The sequence below is a fragment of the Perognathus longimembris genome, chromosome 7, assembly GCF_023159225.1.
Source record: "Perognathus longimembris pacificus isolate PPM17 chromosome 7, ASM2315922v1, whole genome shotgun sequence".
In the NCBI taxonomy this organism is placed as follows: domain Eukaryota; kingdom Metazoa; phylum Chordata; class Mammalia; order Rodentia; family Heteromyidae; genus Perognathus; species Perognathus longimembris.
The window spans coordinates 54,950,643-54,974,815 of NC_063167.1; the positions used below are offsets into that span (position 1 = coordinate 54,950,643).

General features: G+C 35.7%; 1 protein-coding gene across 2 annotated transcripts in view; it reads right to left on the reverse strand.

Moving 5' to 3' along the window:
• The window catches only part of Pigk (phosphatidylinositol glycan anchor biosynthesis class K), a 97,738-nt gene extending 79,976 nt beyond the window's left edge, over positions 1–17,762 (reverse strand). For both annotated transcript variants that reach the window (XM_048351611.1, XM_048351610.1), the window contains exons 1-3: positions 17,653–17,762; positions 13,125–13,178; positions 12,092–12,183 (exon numbers count right to left, since the gene is read on the reverse strand). In XM_048351611.1, the coding sequence (XP_048207568.1) occupies positions 12,092–12,183; positions 13,125–13,178; positions 17,653–17,745 (239 nt within the window). In that variant the 5' untranslated portion in view covers positions 17,746–17,762. The remainder of the gene's footprint in view (positions 1–12,091; positions 12,184–13,124; positions 13,179–17,652) is intronic.
• Between the last annotated feature and the right edge of the window lie 6,411 nt (positions 17,763–24,173).

The window sequence follows — 24,173 nt, forward strand, 5'->3', positions numbered from 1 at the left end:
ATGAAGCCAGTATAACCCTCATCCCAAAACCAGGCAGGGACTCATCACGGAAAGAGGACTACAGACCAATCTCCTTGATGAACATAGATGCAAAAATTCTCAACAAAATTCTGGCCAATCGACTTCAACAGGTCATCAAAAAAATCATACACCACGATCAAACTGGATTCATCCCAGGGATGCAAAGCTGGTTTAATATACGCAAGTCAATTAATGTAATCCACCACATCAACCGGAGCAAGGTAAAGAACCACATGGTTTTATCTCTGGATGCGGAAAAAGCGTTCGATAAAATCCAGCACCCATTTATGCTAAAAGCCCTGGAAAAACTGGGATTCCAGGGAACATTCCTGAATATAATCAAGGCAGTTTATGACAAACCAACAGCAAGCATAACTCTAAATGGGGAAAAACTAAAGCCATTTCCTTTAAAATCAGGAACAAGGCAGGGATGTCCACTCTCTCCCCTGCTCTTCAACATAGTACTAGAATTCCTAGCCAGAGCAATTAGGCAAGAAGAAAATATAAAGAGGATCCAAATAGGAAAAGATGAAGTTAAACTTTCTCTCTTCGCAGATGACATGATCCTATACCTAAAGAATCCCATAGACTCTACCCCCAAGCTACTAGAGCTGATCCAAAACTTTGGCAAAGTTGCAGGATATAAAATAAACCTTCAAAAATCAATGGTCTTTCTCTATGCTAACAACCCGAAGACTGAGGCTGAAATCAGGAAAGCAACTCCTTTTGCAATAGCCCCCAAAAACATAAAATTCCTAGGAATAACCTTACCCAAAGAAGTGAAAGACCTCTTTGATGAGAACTTTAAAAGCTTGAAAAATGAAATTAAGTCAGAACTAAGGAAATGGAAAAACCTCCCATGCTCCTGGATTGGGAGGATTAATATAATCAAAATGGCAATATTACCAAAGGCTATCTACAAATTCAATGCAATACCCATTAATATCCCAACACCATTCTTTAATGAAATACAGGAAGCAATCCAGAAATTCATATGGAACAATAAAAGACCTAGAATAGCAAAAACACTCCTAAGCAGAAAGAACAGTGCTGGAGGAATTACAATACCCAACTTCAAGCTGTATTATAAAGCTAATAAAAAGTAATAAAAGCTAATAAAGTAATAAAAACAGCTTGGTATTGGCACCGGAACAGGCCTGAAGACCAATGGAACAGAATTGAAGACCCAGAAATGAACCCACAGAACTACGCCTACTTAATCTTTGATAAAGGAGCTAAAACAATAGTATGGAAGAAAGATAGCCTCTTTAACAAGTGGTGCTGGCAAAAATGGCTCAACACATGCAACAAACTAAAACTAGATCCTTATATATCACCCTGCACCAAAATCAATTCCAAATGGATTAAAGACCTTGAAATCAAAACAGACACCCTGAAAACACTAAAGGAAGGAGTAGGAGAAACACTAGGGCTCCTTGGCACAGGACAGAACTTCCTTAACAAAGACCCAGAAAGGCTACAAATCAAAGAAAGGTTGGACAAATGGGACTGCATCAAACTGCCGAGCTTCTGCACGGCAAAGGACATAGCTCGCAAGATAAACAGAAAGCCCACAGACTGGGAGAAGATCTTTACCGGACATTCAACAGACAAAGGCCTCATCTCTAAAATATATGCAGAACTAACAAAATTACCTTCTTCCAAAACAAAACTGCAAAGAACCAATAGCCCCCTCATCAAGTGGGCTAAAGACTTACAAAGAAACTTCTCTGATGAGGAAATGAGAATGGCCAAGAGACATATGAAAAAATGCTCTACATCACTGGCCATAAAGGAAATGCAAATCAAAACAACATTGAGATTCCATCTCACCCCAGCAAGAATGTCATATATCAAGAAAACTAATAATAACAACTGTTGGAGGGGATGTGGCCAAAAGGGAACCCTACTTCATTGTTGGTGGGAATGTAAACTGGTTCAGCCACTCTGGCAAGCAGTATGGAGATTCCTCAGAAGGCTCAATATAGAACTCCCCTATGACCCAGCAGCCCCACTTTTGGGTATCTATCCAAAAGCCCACAAACAAAATCACAGTAATGCCACCAGCACAACAATGTTCATCACAGCACAATCTGTCATAGCGAGAATCTGGAACCAACCCAGATGCCCCTCCATAGACGAATGGATCAGGAAAATGTGGTACATATACACAATGGAATTTTATGCCTCTATCAGAAAGAATGACATTGTTCCATTTGTAAGGAAATGGAAGGACTTGGAAAAAGTTATACTAAGTGAAGTGAGCCACACCCAAAGAAACATGGACTCTATGGCCTCCCTTATTGGGAATAACTAGTACAGGTTTAGGCAAGCCATAGCAGAGCATCACAAGGCCCAATAGCTATACCCTTATGAACACATAAGATGATGCTAAGTTAAATGAACTCCATGTTATGGAAACAATTGTTATATCACAGTTGTAACTACTTTCAACGTCCTATGTGTATGTGTAGTTTCTATTATTGATGATGTTCTTGTATCACCTTCCTGTGGTTATACCTACACTATCTCTGTAATCTTATCTGAGTATATTGGAAACCGTGTTTACTGGTATTGGAAGTAGGAAATTCAAAGGGAATACCAAATTTGAGAGACACAGGGTAAAAACAACAGAAACAACTACAAAAGCAATACTTGCAAAACTGTTTGGTGTAAGTGAACTGAACACCTCGGGGGGGGGGGGACGGGAAGGGGGGGAGGGAGGGGGGCATGAGGGACAAGGTAACAAACAGTACAAGAAATGTATCCAGTGCCTAACGTATGAAACTGTAACCGCTCTGTACATCAGTTTGATAATAAAAATTTGAAAAAAAAAAGAAGTAAATTACTGACCTTCCTGGATAGAATATTCTATAAATATCCAGAAAAATAAACAAAATTTAAAAATATATGGATAGATAAGACAAGTAAATACAGATGCTCTATGTGTTTTACATGAACACAGGGTACTCCAAGTGTTCTGGTTGGGATACATGGTTAAAAACAGAAGTGAGAAATACCAAATAATATAAAGTAGATCTCACAATAAATTGACAACTTGAACATAGTGAGCTAGAATTAACAAAGTTCAAAAGCATGTTGACGTTTTCGGGTTAGAAAGACAGCAGAAATTAAATGCAAATTCTTAATTGTGGGAGGAAAAGATGAAAACAGTATCTGAGAGACAATTCTAACTGCTGTGTGTAGGATGAGTTGGAAGGGAAAAGACATTAGAAGGAAGAATAAACAAACAGCTACGAAACTGATGAAATACAGAAGCATATACAGGTTCAGTAACCCTTACCTGAAATATCTGGGCTCAGGTTGTTTCAGATTTTTTTTTCTTATTTATTGTCAAAGTGATGTACAGAGAGGTTACAGTTTCATCCATTAGGCCTTGGGCACATTTCTTTTTTTTTTTTTTTATTCTTATTATCAAACTGATGTACAGAGAGGTTACAGTTTCATACGTTAGGCCATGGGTACATTTCTTGTACTGTTTGTTAACTCCTCCCTCATTCCCCCCCTCCGCCTTCCCCCTTTCCCTCCCCCGCCCATTAATTGTTCAGTTCATTTACACCAAACAGTTTTGCAAGTATTGCTTTTGTAGTTGTTTGTCTTTTTTACCCTGTGTATCTCGATTTTGGTATTCCTTTTCAGTTTCCTAGTTCTAATACCAGTATACACGGTTTCCAATATACTCAGATAAAATACAGAGATAGTGTAGGTACAACCACAGGAAGGGGATACAAGATATAATAATAGAAGCTACAGTTACACATAGCACGTTGAAAGTAGTCAAAACAGTGATATAACAATCGTTTCCATAACATGGGGTTCATTTCACTTAGCATCATCTTATGTGTTCATAAGGGTATAGCTATTGGGCTCTTGTGATCCTCTGCTGTGACTTGCCTAAACCTGTGCTAATTATTCCCTATAAGGGAGACCATAGAGTCCATGTTTCTTTGGGTCTGGCTCACTTCACTTAGTATAATTTTTTCCAAGTCCTTCCATTTCCTTACAAATAGGGCAATGTCATCCTTTGTGACAGAGGCATATGTGTGTGTGTAAAAGTAATTTACAGATGGGAGGAAAATCTAAACAAACACACACTCATTTATGTTTCAAACATACTTTATATGCATTGCCTGAGATAATCTGGGAGTGGAAATACTAAAGTTTGAACTGGGTTCTACCACTTGAGCCATACCTCCACCCCAGATTTTTAGTGGTTAGTTGGAAATGGAGCCTCAATGACTTTTATGTCCTGGTTGGCTTCAAACCATGATTCTCTAGATCTCACCCCCATCCTGCAGGTAATTTTATATAATATTCCTAGTAGACCTGCGTTCTGATGGCAACCTATCACCTCAGATCAGGTGTGGAAATTTCCCTCTTGAGGTATTAGGTCAAAAATTTAAGATTTTGAAACGTGTCAGATTGGGGATGCTCAGCAACAAAGTATGCTGAAATGTATTATTCATGGAATAGTGAAGAGGTACTAAAGTAACAAATATGGAGTGAGAAAATGAGAAAATTAGAGATGTACTCAACATGTAAATATACCTTCTAAAAATGTAATGAGGTATTTAGATCATAAGTACATATAATTATGGCAATCTCTAGATCATTATAATTAATGAGGTAATTTCTATTAAAAGAATTCTCTAATCTACATGTTACATTAATTTTAACTAGTATAATTTCTTTGGGAGAACAGTTGTGTTACACTAAAAATGTTTCACTATAGCCAAGTGCAGTGGCTCAAGTCCACAATCCTAGTTACTTAGGCAGGAAAGATCAGGAGATTGTGATGGCAATCGCATGTTATCCCAGCTATAGGGAAAGCACAATGTCTAGGAGGAGTAGCACATGCCTGTCTTCCCCAGAGATACAGGGAAATAAAAACAGGAAGATTAAAGCCCAAGTTGGCCAGACTATAAATCAAGATACAGACTCAAAATTCAAAGTTGAGTTTCCACCTTACCCCAATCAGAATGTATCAAGAAAACAAATTATAACAGATACTAGTGAGAATGTGGACGAAAGGGAATCCTAATAAACGGTTGGTGGGAATGTAAACTTGGTCAATCAATCTGGAAAGCAATGTGGAGACTTGTCAAAAAATTAAATATAGAACTACCCTATGACCCAGCAATATCACTCTTGGGTATTCATCCAAAAGATTACAAATTAGGACACAGTAAAACCATGCAGTACCAAGTTTATCACAGCACTACTCACTATAGCCAAGGTGTGGAATCAACCCAGATGCTCCTCAACAGACAAATGGATCAAGAAAAAGTGGTATATACACACAATGAAATTCTACACATCCATTACAAAGAGTGATATTGTACTATTTGTAAAGAAATAGAAATAGCTAGGAAAAATCATGTTAAATGAAGTAAGTCAAGCCCCAAAAGACAAAAAATACATATTTCCCCTAATATGTGGAAGCTAGATTTAGCTTTTAACCTTATAAGTAAATTTGTTAGGTGGTATGCAAACAGAAATATGGTAGATTCAAGGGAGAACTCAGATATTGTAATTTCTTAGAAAGACAAAGTCAAAGTTCAGCAAAATAAAACACCTAGAAGCATGTACTCAAAGTGGGTAGGGTGAGGTCAAGGGGAACGGGGTAGATGAATGAAGAGAAGAAGGGGAGAATGCAGTCAAGAATCCAATGTGTATCCTACAAAATAAAGAATGAAGGCATGGGTGAGTTAGGTGAGAATGTTGAAAGGGGTGACATTGATCAAGACATATTGTATTCACATACTTCTTTGTTAACTGCCAATTCTTTTGTACAACTACTTAAAGATAATTTTAAAAAATAATCAGTGCAAAAGAAGGGGCTTAGAGGCATGGCTCAAGAGGCAGAGTACCTGCCTAGCTAGTGTGACACCCTGAGTTCAAGCCCTAGTACTAAAAAAGAAGGAAAAGAAGAAAGAGGGAATGGGAAGGGAAGGGATAAGAAAAGAAAGAGGGGGAAGAAGGAGGAGAAGAGGAGATAAAGGAGAATGGAGAAGGGAGAAAGAAGGGGGGAGAGGGGAGAGAGGAGAGGGGAAAAGGGACAGGAGAGAGGAGAGAAGGGAGAGGCAACAAGTCTAGCCATAGCCCTAAATTCAAATTGACTATTTTTATATAACAATGTATATATAAAGACCCTTAATAGAATCTTTTAACCATCCTGGTCATTTCTAATACACATAATGTGAAAACAATCTCTCATAAAGGCCTCAAGGAATCAATTATTCATTGTAAAATTTCTGACATAGTATCTGAACTATGTTGGATAATGGAAATACAGTAGATAGAGCATGGGAAAAAGGACGGAAATAGCTCCTCATTTTGACTTCTCTTAATGAAGAGAAAGCCATAAGCAGTTGAAACAACTATAATAACCAAGTCTTTTTTCATGTTGCTATAGTAGGGAATAATAAGAATGCTAAAATTTCTTATTAGAGCTCTAACAAACAAAATCAAGTCCACAGCAACATGAACAACAGCCACCAGTCATATTACCAATACAACTTAAAGATCAACAGTAATAACAGGGAATCTTTTTTCCAATTTACAGAAAGGTTACTAGAATTCACCTTTCTAATGAGGTCCTCCTTCCAATCACAATTAGATCTTCTTATTTGTGTTTTCCTGTGTTTCTGGGGAAGTCAGGCACGTGCCACTGCTCCCAGTTATTGTGTTTCCCCTATTGCTGGGATAATAGGCAATTGCCATCGCAGTCCTCCCACCAACCCACTGTCTTTGACTCCCAAGTAACTAGGATTACAGGCTTGAGCCACTGTGTATGATAAAGGAAAAACCACATCCAAAGAGAACTTACATATTCACAGAGCAGGGAATAAATAAAGCTAAAGCTAACTTGCTTTATATAAGATAGATAAGATTTTTATGTACTCTTGAAAAATAAGACTTTTGAATGCTTAGGTGAGATTGTCCCAAGCCAGTGATGCCTTAATGAGGTAAAAGGAATAACTTAATAAAATTAACCATAGAACACTTGTAGCTCAGTGGGGTTTCAGAAACACTAATGAAGAAACAGTATCCATAAATATTTCCTTTCAGTTAAATTAATAACATTCCAATTAGCTTAGAATCTCTATTACACTATTAATTTTTTAACTAAATTCTACATAATGTGCCCCCCCCCACCAAATCTAGTGTGAAGTAGTATTATATTTAGCATTAAAGATCAACAACAAAGCCAGGTGCCAGTGGCTCACATCTGTAATCCTAGAAACTTAGAAGGCTGAGATCTGAGGATGTGGTTCAAAGCCAGCCCAGGCAGGAAAGTCCATGAGTCTCTTATCTCCAATTAACCACCAGAAATCTGGAAGGGGTGCTGTGGCTAAAAGTGTGAAAAAGCTGAGGGACAAAGGCTGGACCCTGAGTTCAAGCCCCATGTCCAACAATAAACAAACAAATCGACAAAAGAGAATACATAAAAGCACAGTTATACAAGGACTGAGAAAGTTTTAGAACATGTGTGGACTGAATACAGACATTAAAAAACTAGAAAGGAGGAGAGAACTATAATTGGAGCACAAGTGTAAGTCAGTGAATACAGACTAATATGGAGATTAAAAGAAATTAATTGGGGGAAGTATAAGTGATTAAAATAAAATGATCAGAATATCAGATTTGGAATCCGATTACAAAAGACTTCAGTAGCAAGATAAGTAATTTGAACTTGATTATGCAAAGACTAAAACTGAATCAGAGCAGATAAAGAACTAACAGGCTTAAATTAGGAATGTTAGTCTCATATAATAATTGAAATACAGGATAAAGAAAAAGCAGTGTTAGGTAAACTTAAAAAAGCTACTGGATATAAATACAGAAATAGTTTTTAAGATAGGGATATGAACGTTCATCCAACTGGTAGTAGAGCTAAATCATATTTAAGAAAAATTCCATTTACGTTTCATCTATACCATGAACTCAACCACATGCACTCAGCTAGAGAAAGACAGACAGACAGAGACAGACACAGAGATCTCCTTGAACCTAATACTATTCCCAAGTAAACATGAGAAAGGAGCTAGGAATTTATATTTTAAGTCAACCCAATCCCAATGTATCTTGCACAGCAGGCTCATCATAATTCCTGAGCCAAAGAAAGGTGTTTTTTTTTTTTCATATAACATGGCTCTTACTCTTAAATAAGCCACTTTATCCAGTGTTCAAACAAAGAAAAGATTGGAGGAAAAACTGGCTATGTTACACTTAAAGACAATATGACACTGTAATTTATGTGCTATTACAGAAATTGTCCAGAGTAACTTTGGCATAATTTTTGCTTCACATACAGAATTTAGAACCTATTTTCTAGGTAATCCCTTTTTCCTTTCTCATCTTAATCATGTTAAGCACAATGAGGTAGCTAAACAGAGATTTGGTCCAAAACAAATTATTTGAGGACAGAAAATCGCCTAAAAATGGTGAACACTGCAGGCAGGAAGCTAAAATCAGAAAAACAGAAGTAAAATCCTTGAACAATGGTAAAGGTTATATACAAGGTGGAGGAAGAGAAGTAAGACAGCTCTCTTGTATTGAAAATTGAGAAGCTAGAAAGCACTTAAGAGCATCTATGGTCTTCACACTCCATACAGAACTATTAGCATCTCCTTTCCATGAATCAATTTTCCTAATAATATTGTAGTTATACAACTTCTACATATTTATCAAAATTTAATATCTGACTAACATCTTCTGAAAACTAGACTAAGGCAATTTAGGGGATTTTTTTTTTTTTTACTTCTAATGTACAAGCCTGCGCTTGTTTTGTACAAACGATTTCCAAGTCATGCATTTACTTGTTTACCCAATACCTGATAAGTATCTCTTATGCGCTAGGTGCTGTGGTAGAAGCTGGGAGTAAAAGTTGAAATAAACACAATAAGGAGGGCTGGAGGTATAACATGTTTGGTATGTGCAAGGCCCTGGTTGGATCCCTAGTACCACAAAAACTAAAAAGATAATATAAAAACTGAAAACAATAGTAAAATCTCACAATCCTCATTTCCATCAAGACATTTTCAAATTACTGAGGGAGTTATAAAACTATAATTAGGCTATGTTGGAAATGAACTATGCTTGTAGGTAGAGACGGAAGGGAAAATTGGGAGAAAGCAAGGAGAGAGGTGACGTTTTCCTAAACGAAATGTACTCTTTTCCTGACTTACGTGACTGCAGCCCCTTTATACATCACCTTTATAATAACAATACATTTTTAAAATTGTAACTAGGACAATCCTATTATAAGAAGAATATACAAAAGAGACTATAGGACATGTTTTTACAAAAGCCAGTGATTACATCTTAACAAAATGCAAGTAAAAATTAAAGTAGTGCTCCCCAAATGTGGTTGTACATCAGAACTGAAGACATCTAAATCTTCACATGAGAATGAGAAATTCCTATTTTTAATGTGTGCTGCAAGCAGTTTAGAATCAAGAGCAGGTTTGAGTAGCAGTCAACTAGCTATCAATGTGGTCAATTCATCACAGAGTGTAAGTGGTCATGGCAGCAGTGTGTAAGATACAAACAAAATGCCACAGACAGTGCAAAAGAAGGGATATAACTACTATAGACATTCAAAAAGGACCTGCAAATTGTGAACTTCCAAAATAAATGGTATTCATCTATGTCACATGTTTTAGTAAATGATTTATGATATAGACAAATGTTCTGGTGAATCATATGAGGAACTTAAATGTAAATACTTTGCATTTCAAGACAAAGATAAATAAATATTCTTTTACAAACAAGCAAACAAGCTGGATGCCAGCGGCTCAAGCCTGTAATCCTAACTACTCAGGAGGCTGAGATCTGAGGACCACAGTTCAAAGCCAGCCCAGGGCAGGAAAGTCCATGAGATTCTTACTTCAAATAAACTACTAGAAAGTCAAAAATGTTCAGGGGCAGTGCCCAGGCCCAAGGACTGGCACAAGATAATAAAAAAACAAAGACAGATCGCCAGTCATAATTTTTATGCTATGTAGCAACTAATGATTTGCCTCAAGATCATTTCTGGAAATAGAAACAAGTTATAAAATAATGTTTTAGCCAAAAATGTTTCATAATGCACAAAATAAATTCAATTAATTTTTGAAATTCAAGTTGTAAAACTGTCCTTAGAGACTCTAAATTGTTATCCCCTAACAACTTTCTAACCAAAGCTTACCTATAATTATATTTTTATACTCAATTGCAAGCAGGAGCTAAATTACAAAGTCACCAACAACAGGAACATTTACTACAATAAGCAAAAAGCAAACTATTTAAAGCGCCCTTACTCCAGAACAGATTTCCTAAATATAGATGACAAATCATTTGCAGTATAAATAAGCCTTCAAAGGAAATTCTTCAGAAACCTAGCAATAAATGTCTGAAACATGAAATAATGCATCTTCTACTTCCCCTATTGCTATCTTGTACTTCTAAAATGATCCTCCAAATCTTACTTAAATCATTAAAATATATTTAATGATTAATTCATACAGCAGGAAGATTATTTACAAAACTCTACTGCCAAACCATGCATAGTGATTCTCTAGAAGAAAACAGAGCCACATCAGTTAAAAACAAAATGACTAACCACAGACCTACAAAAAAGAGCTGACAAATTATACCTCTATAGTTGATACATCAAAGCAACCTCCTTCTCAATTTTACTTAATTTAAGATGGTAATGTTATCTAATTGTCTTCATGATGAAATATAGGAATTATAGTTTTCAGGCAAAAATGGTCATTCATTCAGAAGGAAATATAACCTTCCTTACCTGAGTCAGGCACTGCTTCCTTTCTGTTCCTGCAGTATTTCATTTATTTCTCTATTTTTTTTTTTTTTTTTTGCCAGTCCTGGGGCCTTGGACTCTAGGCCTGAGCACTGTCCCTGGCTTCTTTTTTTTGCTCAAGGCTAGCACTCTGCCACTTGAGCCACAGCACCACTTCTGGCCATTTTCTGTATATGTGGTGCTGGGGAATTGAACCCAGGGCTTCATGTATGCGAGGCAAGCACTCTTGCCACTAGGCCATATCCTCAGCCCTTATTTCTCTATTTTTGAAACAAAAATCTGAATCCTACAAAGAAGGTACTATTAGCACCATGAGAAGCTTAGTATGCTACTGTGATATAGCCAGTTGCTACAAGGGCCAATATTCAAACTCAATCTCACTATAAAGCTCTGTCCACAGTACCTCACGGGTACTAAATCAAACTAAGTAACGGGACTCACTACACTGTCTTATTCTCCTGCTTTGGTAGCAGCTAAAATAAATCTAGCACAGATAAAAAAGATATGTGTGAAGGTATAGAGATGCTGTCTAGTACCTGAATGGCTCCCTACAAATAGGAAATTTCCCACTTTATGAATCTTCATACAGCAGAGCCCATTTCCATCTTAAAGTTTAATGTCCAGTTCTCTGGAGCATGGACATGGTCACTAACCTAGAATCTGCAACAAAACATTCCCAACAAGGGCTATAGCAGGGCTATACAGGAAGAACTTGGGACAATAGGGCTGGATTTAGGCAACAGAGGCAATGGCAACATTAAATATCAGAAGGTATCAGTGGCAGCAATGCAGAAGCTAAGACTAGCTTTCAGCAATGTGTGACTATACTATTGGTCCACGAACTGTTTTTAGGTCAACATTTTTAGCTATGGTTTCTGCTATAAAGTCTTTTTTGCTCCTATTTAAGGCAGCAATTCAGCAATTCAGCAAACTAATCAATATACTTTGGATAAGTATCTTTTCTGCTTGAATCTGTTAAGACTTTTCCTGTTACCTGTAAAAATCCTAAGGCATTTAATAAGTTTGTTGTTATACTTTACCAAATCATTTAATGTTTGTGTGTTATTGTTCTTTTATATAACTTGCCATCGTGATTTAAATAAGACCTACTTTATATATAAAGGACGTATGCTCTAACAACAAAAATTTCAGGGATTTTTTTATACTTTCGAAAGCAACATAAATATAGCAACAATTATCTAAAGGTCACCTTCAAAATTAAACTTGATTATGATTTCTTACCTGTCAGGAATACCAAGCCTCTTGACACTTCTATAAACAGAGAGAGTGTTTGCAACATGTCGATAGTTAAACCAGAATCGAGATGTACACACCTAAAGCATTAAAAAAAAATGATTTGAATCAAATAAGACAGATTTACAAAACCATTTTTCTTGACATTTGACATGAGACATGTCTGAATAAAGAGTTTTAGGCTCAGGATGTAAATGTCAACAAAACCCATCTCTCTAAATAAAGGCCTTTTATAACTGACAAATAAGACCAGGTGAAGAAAAACAAATCTTTGGGCAATTTAGTAAAATATTAATCCAATTTACTCTCAATTTCTGTGATTCTGTAATACCCCTATTTCTAAAAGATTAAAAATTTAAGAATCAAAGATTCTTCTTATAGCAGATTCTTATAGTATAAAATCATACTTAATCACATAATAGAGAAGAAAATTAACTACCTTGGGTTGTGTAATATGTTTTTCTTTACTGCTTCCTATTTATGAGATATGTAAAACGCAGACCAAAATACAACATAATAAAGTGTTATAATGCACATACAAATATGTACATTATGAAGCTACTGACCTGAAAAAAAAACTGAACACAATTCAATCAAATTTTACACTTAAAAATATTACCTAGCCCAGGCATCAGTGGCTCAATCTAGAAATCATAATTCAGGAGGCTGACAGTTGAGGAAGTCAGCATGAGCAAGAAACTTCTTGTTTAAGTAACAAACAAACAATTAAAGTAAAATAGCATTAAGTATCTAAAAGTTAATACTATAGATAGGAAATATAATTACTCATTTCTACCATTAAAATAATTCTACATTTTATAGAATGTCTCCTTCAATAGGCTCCCTAATTTATTTATTATTTACAGATAAATCAAGTCAAATAAATTTGGTCAATTTAAAATATGGTCAAATCTAAATAAAGAGTATGAAAAAATAAACTTACAAAAAATTGATTCACTCAATGTTTTTTGAGACACATCTAATGTGAAAATCAAAATACACCTTTATGGAATATACTTACCAAAACAGCCCAGTTGTTTGTATGGCCACTCCTAAAGAATTGTCCTGCTTCATTCTATCAGTCAAATAAAAGCAAAATCATTAAGAAAAAAAACAATTTCCCAGAATAGAGAACAATTTAAGACTCAGGGTGCTTTTACTTCAGTTATAGTAATAATCATTCTGATTATAAGGATTCCTTATTTGACTTTATAGATGAAATCTTCAATATTATCCTGGGGGGCAAGGAGAAACCATCATGTGTGAGTTATTAGATGGGTAATAAAGCCCTAGTTTAACATAAAAAATACTAAGTAGGGGACCTGTACTACAAATCTGAAGGGCTAGTCTTGCCTGACCCATTCAACATTCTTGCCAGAGATGGAATAGCTTTATATAATGCTCGACTATTGAGCTCAGAGAAGACTTAATAAAAAGAGTGTTTGCCTAGCCTATATAGGCTCTGGATTAGAACTGCAACACTGGAATAATAAAAGGAAGGAGGGAGAGAAGAAAAGAGGAGAGAGAAAAAAAGAAATTGAAACAAAATTTTAAAAACAGGTATTACATAAAGATTGCACTAGAAACAGTGTAAATTAACTTTCTCTGCAATGAAAATGTGACACTAAAATGTTTTTCTCAAATTAATATTTCACTTTGGGGAATATAATAAAGATAACTTTTATCCCCATGAGTTTGTTGTGAGAAATAACAATCTTATTTCTTCAACCAAAACAATCACTCCTTGAGTTTTTTAGTCATTCCATAATCACTGCTTTTGTTTCTCTAAAACCTGCACTTATGCTAACTCAACCTTTAATACACTGAACACAACATTAAACAATAATGATCAGAAAGAAATTCTGAAGCATTTATAGAAACTTCAGGAGCCAGGTGCTAGTGGCTCATACCTGTAATCCTAGCTACTGAGGAAGCTGAGATCTTTAGATCACGGTTCAAGGTCAGTCCAGGCAGAAAAGTCCACATGACTCTTATCTCCAATATCCTCAGAAAAAGCCAGAGTGGTGCTATGGCTCAAGTGGTAGAGCACTAGCCTTGAGCAAGAGAAAACTCATGGACAGCACGCAGGCCCTGAGTTCAAGCCCCAGGATCAACACACACACGGGCACACACACACACACGGGCACACACACACACACACACACACAAATTACTGGGTTTTGCTTTCTTACTGGAGGGTTGTGTGTCATTCATTGTCTTTCAACATTTTATTCAAATGCAGCAGTATCTTCCTTATATGCTTCTAACATTCTTGAAGCTATGACTTATTTATTTCTTAAAGTTATGATTTAGTTTTATTCTACCCATAGCAATTCATATCTTTCCTGTTAAATCTTTAATCAATATCTATTCTTACTATGTGTTGAGTGTTTTATTTCAACTCACCAACATGTTTATTTGAGCATGGTAATTACCATGTACCATTTCACTAACCTGTTAGAGCAAGTTTGGATTCTATTTTCACATTTTAAGGCATTAAAACATCATCCAACAATATTTATGTACTTATTAAACATGATTTTAAATACACATTAAAAAAATAATGGAAGTAAACCACACTGATTTTAAAGTTGCCCAAAACAGTCCAAATGCCTGAATCTATTACTTAGATTTAGAAACTTAAGTGTACCTCCAGGTTCCCATCTATGAATGGTACTACTATGTGACTGAATGTAGAAATAGCAATTGCTCTTTGACTATTCTGGCTATTAGGAAAATTTCAGGAAGAATAAAAATGTCCCACTCAGGTATGTGCAGGAGGAATATAAATTTTCTCCCTCTCCAAACTCTTCCAGTAGCTGCCTAGATGCTCAAGAAAGCAACAAACAGCATGTTATTATGGATAAAATGATAGTTTGGAAATTGAAGACTTCAACTAAACTCCAGCGGGTAAGTCATTTAGTGCTTTGGACTTTTCTCCTGAAGAAAATGAGAGTCGACCCAAATAATCTCTGGAGGCCTTTCAGCCCCAACTTTCTGACTTCCATTAAGATTTTTGTGGAAACCTGGATGTAATTAATGTAAAGTTATTCACTGCACTTAAAAGTAACGAGGCACCTATTATATGCCAGGTCTATGCAATGTGCAATGATATGAAAATTGCTAAAAAAAATTTAAAAAGCATGCTGCTTTCTCACACAAATTCCAGGGTTTAATAAAGATAAGCACAACAATGCCTATCATTACTATGTAATATGCATTGAACATCATGGGACGTCACTGTCCTGAGTACTCTGAATACTATGACTGGAAAAAGTAAGTAATTAAATGCTATGGTTCAAACCTAAGGTAATTCAAATATTTCTGCCAATTTTATAATTGTACAGTTTTGTATTTAAAATGGATTTTGAAGTTGTTAATTTTAAACAGACCATTTAGCTTAATAATTTACTAACTGATATATAATAAATGCTATTTTCATTAAGAGTTGCTTTTTCAACAACTCTATTCAAATTTCCTATTGCAGTTACCAGCAATTATTTATTTGCAATAAATTCTGCATTGAGTTTAAAAGAAAATTATTTCAAAGATAAGTTGGATATTAAAAGAAAACAATTCAGTGTAATGTTTGATTTGAACAGTTTTAGTTGAGAGGTTTATACTGACACAATATTTTCTCATGAGATTTTAAAAGGTCTAAATTTTTTTAAAGTAATCATAGTACTTGCCTTCCAAAAGGGCAATAGTCAAAAACCTTAAACCCCATAAAGACACTATATTTCTTTTTTTCTTTATTTTTTTTTGCCAGTCCTGAGCCTTGAACTCAGGGCCTGAGCACTGTCCCTGGCTTCCTTTTGCTCAAGGTTAGCATTCTGCAGCTTGAGCCACAGCACCACTTCTGGCCATTTTCTATATATGTGGTGCTGAGGAATCAAACCTAGGGCTTCATGAATATGAGGCAAACACTCTTGCCACTAGGCCATATTCCCAGCCCCAAAGACACTATATTTCTTTAATGTATAATACAGGGATCTGACTTAGCTAGAAAAAGTTTCCCTGAAAAAAAATGACATTTGGGTTAAGATCTAAAAGATGAACAAAAAATAATTCCAGACAGAATAAACATGGGCCAAAGGAAGCAGTGAGCTTAAAGGTTTGAGAACCTGATAGAAGTCTGACATTACTAGACATCTGAAAAACAGAGTCAGCAAGAGAACAGGGATACAGCAGAGCCTTTGTGGGACATAATGAGCAATTTGCTCTTCATCTTAAAGTACATTCGACTGATTTGCATTTTTACATCTCTCTGGCTGCAGACTGAGTAGGAGTACAACTACATGGGATATAATAGATGAGTGTTGTATTAGCTAAATGTACACATTTCAACAGGAAAGGCGGAGGAAAGGAGTAGGGAAGAGTTCCACAGAAGTTATGCTTGTGTTGCATCTTAACAAATGGACAGAAGAAATTGAAGGTATAAAACCTGCTAATGTGTAAAAAACAAAAAACATTTTGTAGCATGGAACTACAAAAAATGCTAATGGTACTCAAAATGAAGTATGCAAGATAATCCAGTACGATAAAGAAAGAAAACACTAGAATTTTGTTATATATATACTGACAGGCTGTGTATCCAAAAAGAATGGAGTCCATTGTAGTCTAAGCTCAAGTTACTGCAGGTGAGAAGGCAACATAGGTCACTATATTGGAAAAGTGGACAGGGATGAGGTTCATATTTCATCCGTAAGCAACAGAGGAACAGTAATAAGACTCAATCAGAATAATCTAATCAGGTTGACAATTTACAGAGACTAGCGTTAAAATAAAGGCATATGGATTTCTAGAGGAGACAACATTTCAGTGGAAATGCTCAGGGCACAGGAATGATCACCGACTGGAATAAACGAGTGAAACTGGGTAAGTTTTTTTTTTTAAGTTTAAACTAGAATTTACTAATACTTAGAATGAGAAAAAAAAACTTTTTTTTTTAAATCCCAGGTTTACAGTTTACAGCCGCAGTTCTAGGTTAAGGAATAGAGGATACAAGAGTTCCCTATAAATTTTAGGCAATGGTTTATCAATTATCTAGGTCTCTTTCCCAGCTAGATATGCAAGTTTGGAAATGCTAAAGAACTAAATTATAGGCTGAGGCTAGTAATAGCATTACAGTAGAGGGCCAGAATATTCGGTGGCCACAGGCAAGTCGCGGGGAGGAGGCCGAGGCGGGGGTCCAAGATAAAACACAGTGCCCACCTGGCTCCAGCCAGAAGTGCGTTAGGGAAGGAAAGTGGGTGCTGCGTTCCGGTGCTGACTAGGAACATTTCTCCTGCTGGGATCAGCTCCTCCGAAAATGTCATACTGTTAACCGGACGTTCTACCAGGCTAAATCTGACGGACAAGGTCCCATCCGCTCCCGGGACTGCGCCCCCTTCCCCGGCCCCGCCCGGCCCAGCCCAGCTCAGCTCAGCTCCGGTCTAAGAATGCAAGAGGTTACGGTCTGCTGCTGTGCACCGGAAATCTGCCAAGACAGAGCTGTCCTTCCAGGCTTCAGACGTTTAAAGGGAAAAACAAACAAGCCTGACTCCTACCTCGATCTGACTAGCGGCCCAGCTACCGAAAGACAAGAGTGAGAGTGCGGCCAGGGTAGTCGCAGGCAACCCGAGGAAGGAGGAAGCAGCCATGCTTGCCGGCTTCTGACTTTGCGGGGCGGCTGCCGTAAAGCAGCATGGCCGGTGACGTGCGTTGTTGTTTTTTACGACGTCCACCTCCTAGAACCCCGCCCCTCGACCGCCTTCAAAAATCCGTGCTTCCTCTGGACTTCCCTGTGCTGCTGTTGTTTTCCTTAATCCCTAACTACGTTTTCAGGTGTTTATTGTTTGTTTGTGTTTTAATTGTAAAATGAACTTAACACTTAGGAAACCATTTTGAAAGGTGCAAGTGAGGGAATACCTGTTGAGTCCACAAAATGTAAACGACTTGAATATAGGAAGCAAAGTGTGCTGAAAATAAGTGTTTTGTGACAAAAGATGATGAATTTGAAGTGAAAGTGGGGTTGGTGCAGCTCAAGAGAGTTGGGGGTTTATTATCAAAAGGATGTATGAATGAAGGAGTTAAATTCCTATCTCTTCAGAGTTATTTTTATTCTTGTGATTTGGGGTGTGTGAATAGATAACTAAGCGGACGGACAAACAGAGATAGACATATATATGTCAAAAACATATATAGCTTTATATATATATATATATATATTAGCTGTTCACCTAATATAGCAAATATGTCCATGTTGCTTCATAAAACTCACTTTCAGTATCTAATGATAGCATGAGATTCCATGTGTTGGCTGATGCCCCAGACAAGGAAATAATTGCCCTTTACTAGCCAGTGTAGCTTCTAATTTTTACTATGAAAATAAAACTGTAGAGATCACCTCTGTGCACTTGTTGTTTCACACCTGTTATTGAGTTCATTTCTTTAGCTAATTTTCCTAGAATATGAATCTTGGATCCAGAGAAACAAAATTATTTTGAAAACAATCCACAACACCTAATTATTCCTTCTTTTCCTTTCAATTCTTTGGTGTAAAATGTTATCTCGAAGTTGTTGCACTTTTAGTTCTTTAATTACTAGCAAGGTCTACTAGTGTTCCTTGTGAAAAACAAAAAAGTATGTTCTAATATGGATTTTCTTCTCATGTCTCTATTTTTACATAAGAATTGGGATGTCCTTATAAAGAAGTAATATCAACCATGGACATTTTTGGATGTTTGCTTTCCCCATTCCCTTATTTCTCTTGCCCTTTTGTTTGTTTTGCTATTTTATGCTATAAGTGGCTTAACATTAGGCAAACTAACAGATTTTTAGTTTGTAAAACCTAGAAAGTTAATATGCTACCAAAATGTTTTTCATATACTCCTTAATTCTAAAAATCTTTATAGATTGTAACAATGTGCAGTAAGATTCACAAGGTTGTTGTTCTAATGAACCTTACATTATAGTAAGAGAATCAGATGATTTTAAAATGACTATAAAAAATTCACAGTAGCACAAATAATGTAACATGGCAGTTATGAAAATAGAAATAGACACTACTGGGCTGGGAATATGGCCTAGTGGCAAGAGTACTTGCCTCATATACACAAAGCCCTGGGTTCGATTCCTCAGCACCACGTATGTATGTAGAAAAGGCCAGAGTTGGCTCTGTGGCTGAAGTGGTAGAGTGCTAATCTTGAGAGAGAGAAAAAAAAAATAGCCAGTGACAGTGCTCAGGCCCTGAGTCCAAGCCCCAGGACTGGCCAAAAAAAAAAAAAAAAAGAAAGAAAGAAAGAGACACTACTTCAGTGGGATGGACAGGGAAAACTAAAAATGTCATTTGATCTGGGACCTGAGTAACATGAAGCTATCTGTGCAAAGGTCTGTGGCAACACATGTCTAATATTTTTTAATTTTATATTTAGTTCTTATTATCTGTAGTATACTTTGCTCTGTGCTACCAATTATTGGATGAGTTATTTATTGCTGCATAACAAACCACTCAAAACTTTGTGGCATGTCAAAGCCCAGAGATAGAAAAATTTATAGATTATAAGAAGAGACATGATGGAGGTCCTACGACTACTTTTATCTAAATTTATATTTAGCATACCAAGTAATAATAAAAGTCTAGGAAGTCCTTACCCTTCCAAATGACTTATGATACTCCTTTTATAAAATTCTATAAGAAATACAGTATTTGCCCCAAGGATAGAGATCTTGACTAAGCATACATTCTTCTCTGTTACAAAACGTATCTATTTGAGGCTGGTACCATGTGATTTTAATTTTGTTTTTAATGTGATGCTGTTAATATGTTCTAATATTTAACCTTAGGTTTGAATCATTTAGTGTGCTTTATTTTTCACATCATAATGTTCCAGCCTAATTTCATAGACTTTTTTCAGTTTCTAATAAATTCCTTGGAATTTTATTGGAATTACACAAAAACTATTAATAAATTTAAGAGATACCAATATTGTTTTAGTATATATTTATCCCATCTAGAAATATGAGGTCTTGCTTATCTGCATTTCTTTTTAAATTTTTCAGTAAAACTAGTGGCGGCACTAATTAAGCTACTTCCTAAATACTTATATCATTTATTAAGTAATCTACTTTTATTGTTTAAGAATATCACATATGTGTAACATAATTTACATTGTATATTCCAGTCAGTTATTGCTGATGTGCAGATCATACTTTGTAGGCAATGATTCTTTTATTGCCTTAATAAAGATTTTTCCATTATCATTTTGTGTATATGTATCTAGTTTGTAGGCTTGAACTCAGGAGTTGGTTGCTGTCACTTACCTGTTTTGCTCATCTGCCACTCTACCATGTAAGCTATATCTCCATTTTTGGATTTTTAGAGGTTAACTGGAAATAAGAGTCTTATAGGGGCTGGGGATATGGCCTAGTGGCAAGAGTGCCTGCCTCATATACATGAGGACCTGGGTTTGATTCCCCAGCACCACATATACAGAAAATGGCCAGAAGTGGCGCTGTGGCTCAAGTGGCAGAGTGCTAGCCTTGAGCAAAAAGAAGCCAGAGACAGTGCTCAGGCCATGAGTCCAAGCCCTAGGACTGGCCAAAAAAAAAAAAAAAAAAAGAGTCTTATAGACTTTCCTGCCCAAGCTGGTTTCAAACTGTAATCCTCTAAGCCTACTGAGTAGCTACGATTGTAGACATGAGCCACCAGCACCCAGTTTGTTTAATTATCTTAATGAAAAATGTTGAATTTGTTGGGATTGTTTTAATTTTTTACAATATCCGTGAGTTATCTTTTATCTCTGCATTTCCAGTATTATTTCTTGAATTTCTTTTTCACAGTTTATGCTATTGACCAATATTTTGTTAATATCAGCAACAAGCAGCTTTCTTATTTTGTTTTTGTTTTAAAATTAATGGTTTACCAATGTGGAAATCATTGTGGAATTTCCTCAAAATCTAAAAGCAAATGGGCACTGGTGGCTCATACTTATAATCCTAGCTACTTAGGAAACTGAGATCTGATGATAGTGGCTTGAAGCCAGCAGGGGCTGGAAAGTCCATAAGACTCTTCTTTCCAATTAGTCAGCAACAAAACCACTTATCTCTAAACACCAAAATCATCTCTACTATGACTACTTATGGCTCAAGTGGTAGGTGTAGCCTTAAACAAAGAAACTCCAGAACAGAGCCCAGGCTCTTAGTTCAAGCTCCAGGACTGGTACAAAAAGGAAAATCTAAAATCAAAACTATCCTATGATACCATCTACCCCAACTCCACTCATCTCCTCAAGTTACTTGCCTTCCAGAATGTTGCACCAGTTTAAATTCCCACCAACAGTGTAGTAGTTTCTTCCTCTTATATCCCAGCCATTATTTGTTGTTGCTAATATTCTTGATCATGACCATTCTTACTTGTATGAGATAGAATCTCAGTGTCTTGTAGTTCATTTCACTTAGGGTCACTAATGATTCCTTTTTATCAATTAAAATCTATTTATTATTTTTCTACTTAGAATTTCTAATCAGAGTATGTGTTTGGGCTAGAAGTTTGTTTCATTATTCATTAACTTGGTAAGTTATTCGCTAAGTAAATTTAGATTTTATTTAGCTACAAATGATAAAACAACCTTTGATTAATCAATGTTGAGTGCAAATCTCTGGATTATTTAAAAACTTTTTACAACTGGCCCCCAATCTAATTGTCCCTGCTGGTTTTACTGTTCTCTGTTTGACCCTTTTTATTAGTACATGTTAGTTATACACGTTAGCCTTTGTGATATTTATGTACCTGCTCAACATTGTATTTTTTTTTTTTTTTGCCAGTCCTGGGGCTTGGACTCAGGGCCTGAGCACTGTCCCTGGCTTCTTCCCGCTCAAGGCTAGCACTCTGCCACTTGAGCCACAGCACCACTTCTGGCCATTTTCTATATATGTGGTGCTGCGGAATTGAACCCAGGGCCTCATGTATACAAGACAAGCACTCTTGCCACTAGGCCATATTCCCAGCCCAACATTGTATTTTTAAGTAAATGTTTAAAGCTCAAATTTACAGAACGAGTGCAATAATAGGACAAACTTCTCTTCACTAATTTTCCTTCCTAACATATTAGTTTTTCACCTTTATCATAAATATAGTTCTTTTTTGTATCATGATATATTTTAAATAGCATATGCTTTAGGTAAAATATGACTTAATGATGAAAATACACTCTTGTGTATATTTAGAATCCTGGTTATTATAGAATATTAACATTAAAATTATAAACATAGGATGAATTCACTTGATATATTTCACTTTTAGATTTCAATGAACACAAAACTTTATCACACCTATCAGTAATACAGTAATACGGTCCTTTAAAGGGAATAATCTTTATCACAGTGAATTTCTTCCCTGTTTTTCATTTTTCCGTCATAAATTTGTTTATAATATTTATTAACATAAAGTAATTTTATAAGGGGCATAAACCCATCCCATCTGTGTTCTTCTTTAACAAATCTCCTTCCTGTGCCTCATTTTTAACCATTCTTTATTTGTTTTCCCATTAAATAATAACTATGACTGAGCTTACTGAATTAGGAATCTTAGAATAAACTGATTCGATGACTATTTATCCTTACCTTCTCCTCTTCCCTATACCTCTTGGTATTTTATCTTTCTATTTTTCTCCTTTCTGCATCAAGAATAAGTCTATGTTTTCATTTACTCCACTGATGTTTATTGAGTACCAAAATATTGTGTTCAGCATTACATTAGGCACATACAACACAGGAAAGAGCAGAAGTAATTCACAAGTTCCTGGGCTCACAGAACTCATAGCCTAGGAAACCTAGATATTAATAATAAATGAATTTAAACAAATGTAAAAATAATCAAAGAGTTCTTAGTAAGGAAAAGTTAACCATTTAAGAAAAGCTAGAGTATGTTTCCCTGGGGAGATGAATTGAGCTTAAATTAATATGTTAATAAAAGCAAAGGTAGAAGAAAGAAAAGATTGTCAGGGCAGAAGAAACCATCTTTTCTACCTTATACCACAGAAACCCAGATAGAAACAATCTTGATTATTAGCACTTTTAGAGTAGTATTGGTCTTTAGAAAACAAATAAGGACAACTGCAAGGAAATCTAGCAATTAGAACTAGATATCTAGTCTGTAGAACTGAATGCATAATAATATCATTTTTTACATATAGGAACCACCAAAAATGAATCAAATTTAGGAATTACACACAAAGAAGCTCTACTTTAAATATGTAGTCAGAGCAACATATAAGACAAACTCACATAAATATAATGTAAGTATTTTGTGAATATTAAGTAAATGGTACAAAAACATGAGTAGAAAAAATAGGTTTAATCAAGAACAAAACATGGTCACTGGAAGAGATTGTTCAATGTGCTTGTGCTATATAGTTTAGTTGCTACTGGCAAATATACTTGCTATAACAATCACAATCTAAAGTATTTTATTGAAGCACTTATCAAATAGTCAAAATATTTAATTGGGCAAGATTTAATTCAATTAGCAGGAAATTGAATACATAATAAAATACAAATGAAAAATTACCTAGCACGATACAGAAGGACTTTATTACAGTATTTTAAGAGTCTAGTTACAATATTAATATTGGAACACCTTAAAATTTGACTTTGGCTTGAAATACTCTCCTTCCCTTTTCTCAGTGACCTATTAAACAATAGTTTTTCTGCTATGGTCCATTTCCCTCTTATGACCTTTGAATTAGCTTCAGCCTGACCTGTAATAACTTTGCTTTAATGCAAAAGTAGAGCAATTGCCCTTCAAAATCTCATTTTTGAAATCCTGTGTTGTTCTCCAAATGCCATAATGACCTGTATATAAAGTCATGTCAAACACTTGAGCAATTCAAAGATTGCTGTCGCAGTAAAGTCCTCCCATATGAATCACAAAAACACTACTTGACAAAAAATTAGCTGAACTTCAGTTCTCCATGATCTGTGAAATTCCTAAAAATACAAATGATTTTGTTTAATTTTGTTTTACTTAGTTGTAGGTTGATTTTTATTAAGCATTCTGTGAGATTCTCTAAAATCTCAAGATTGTTTA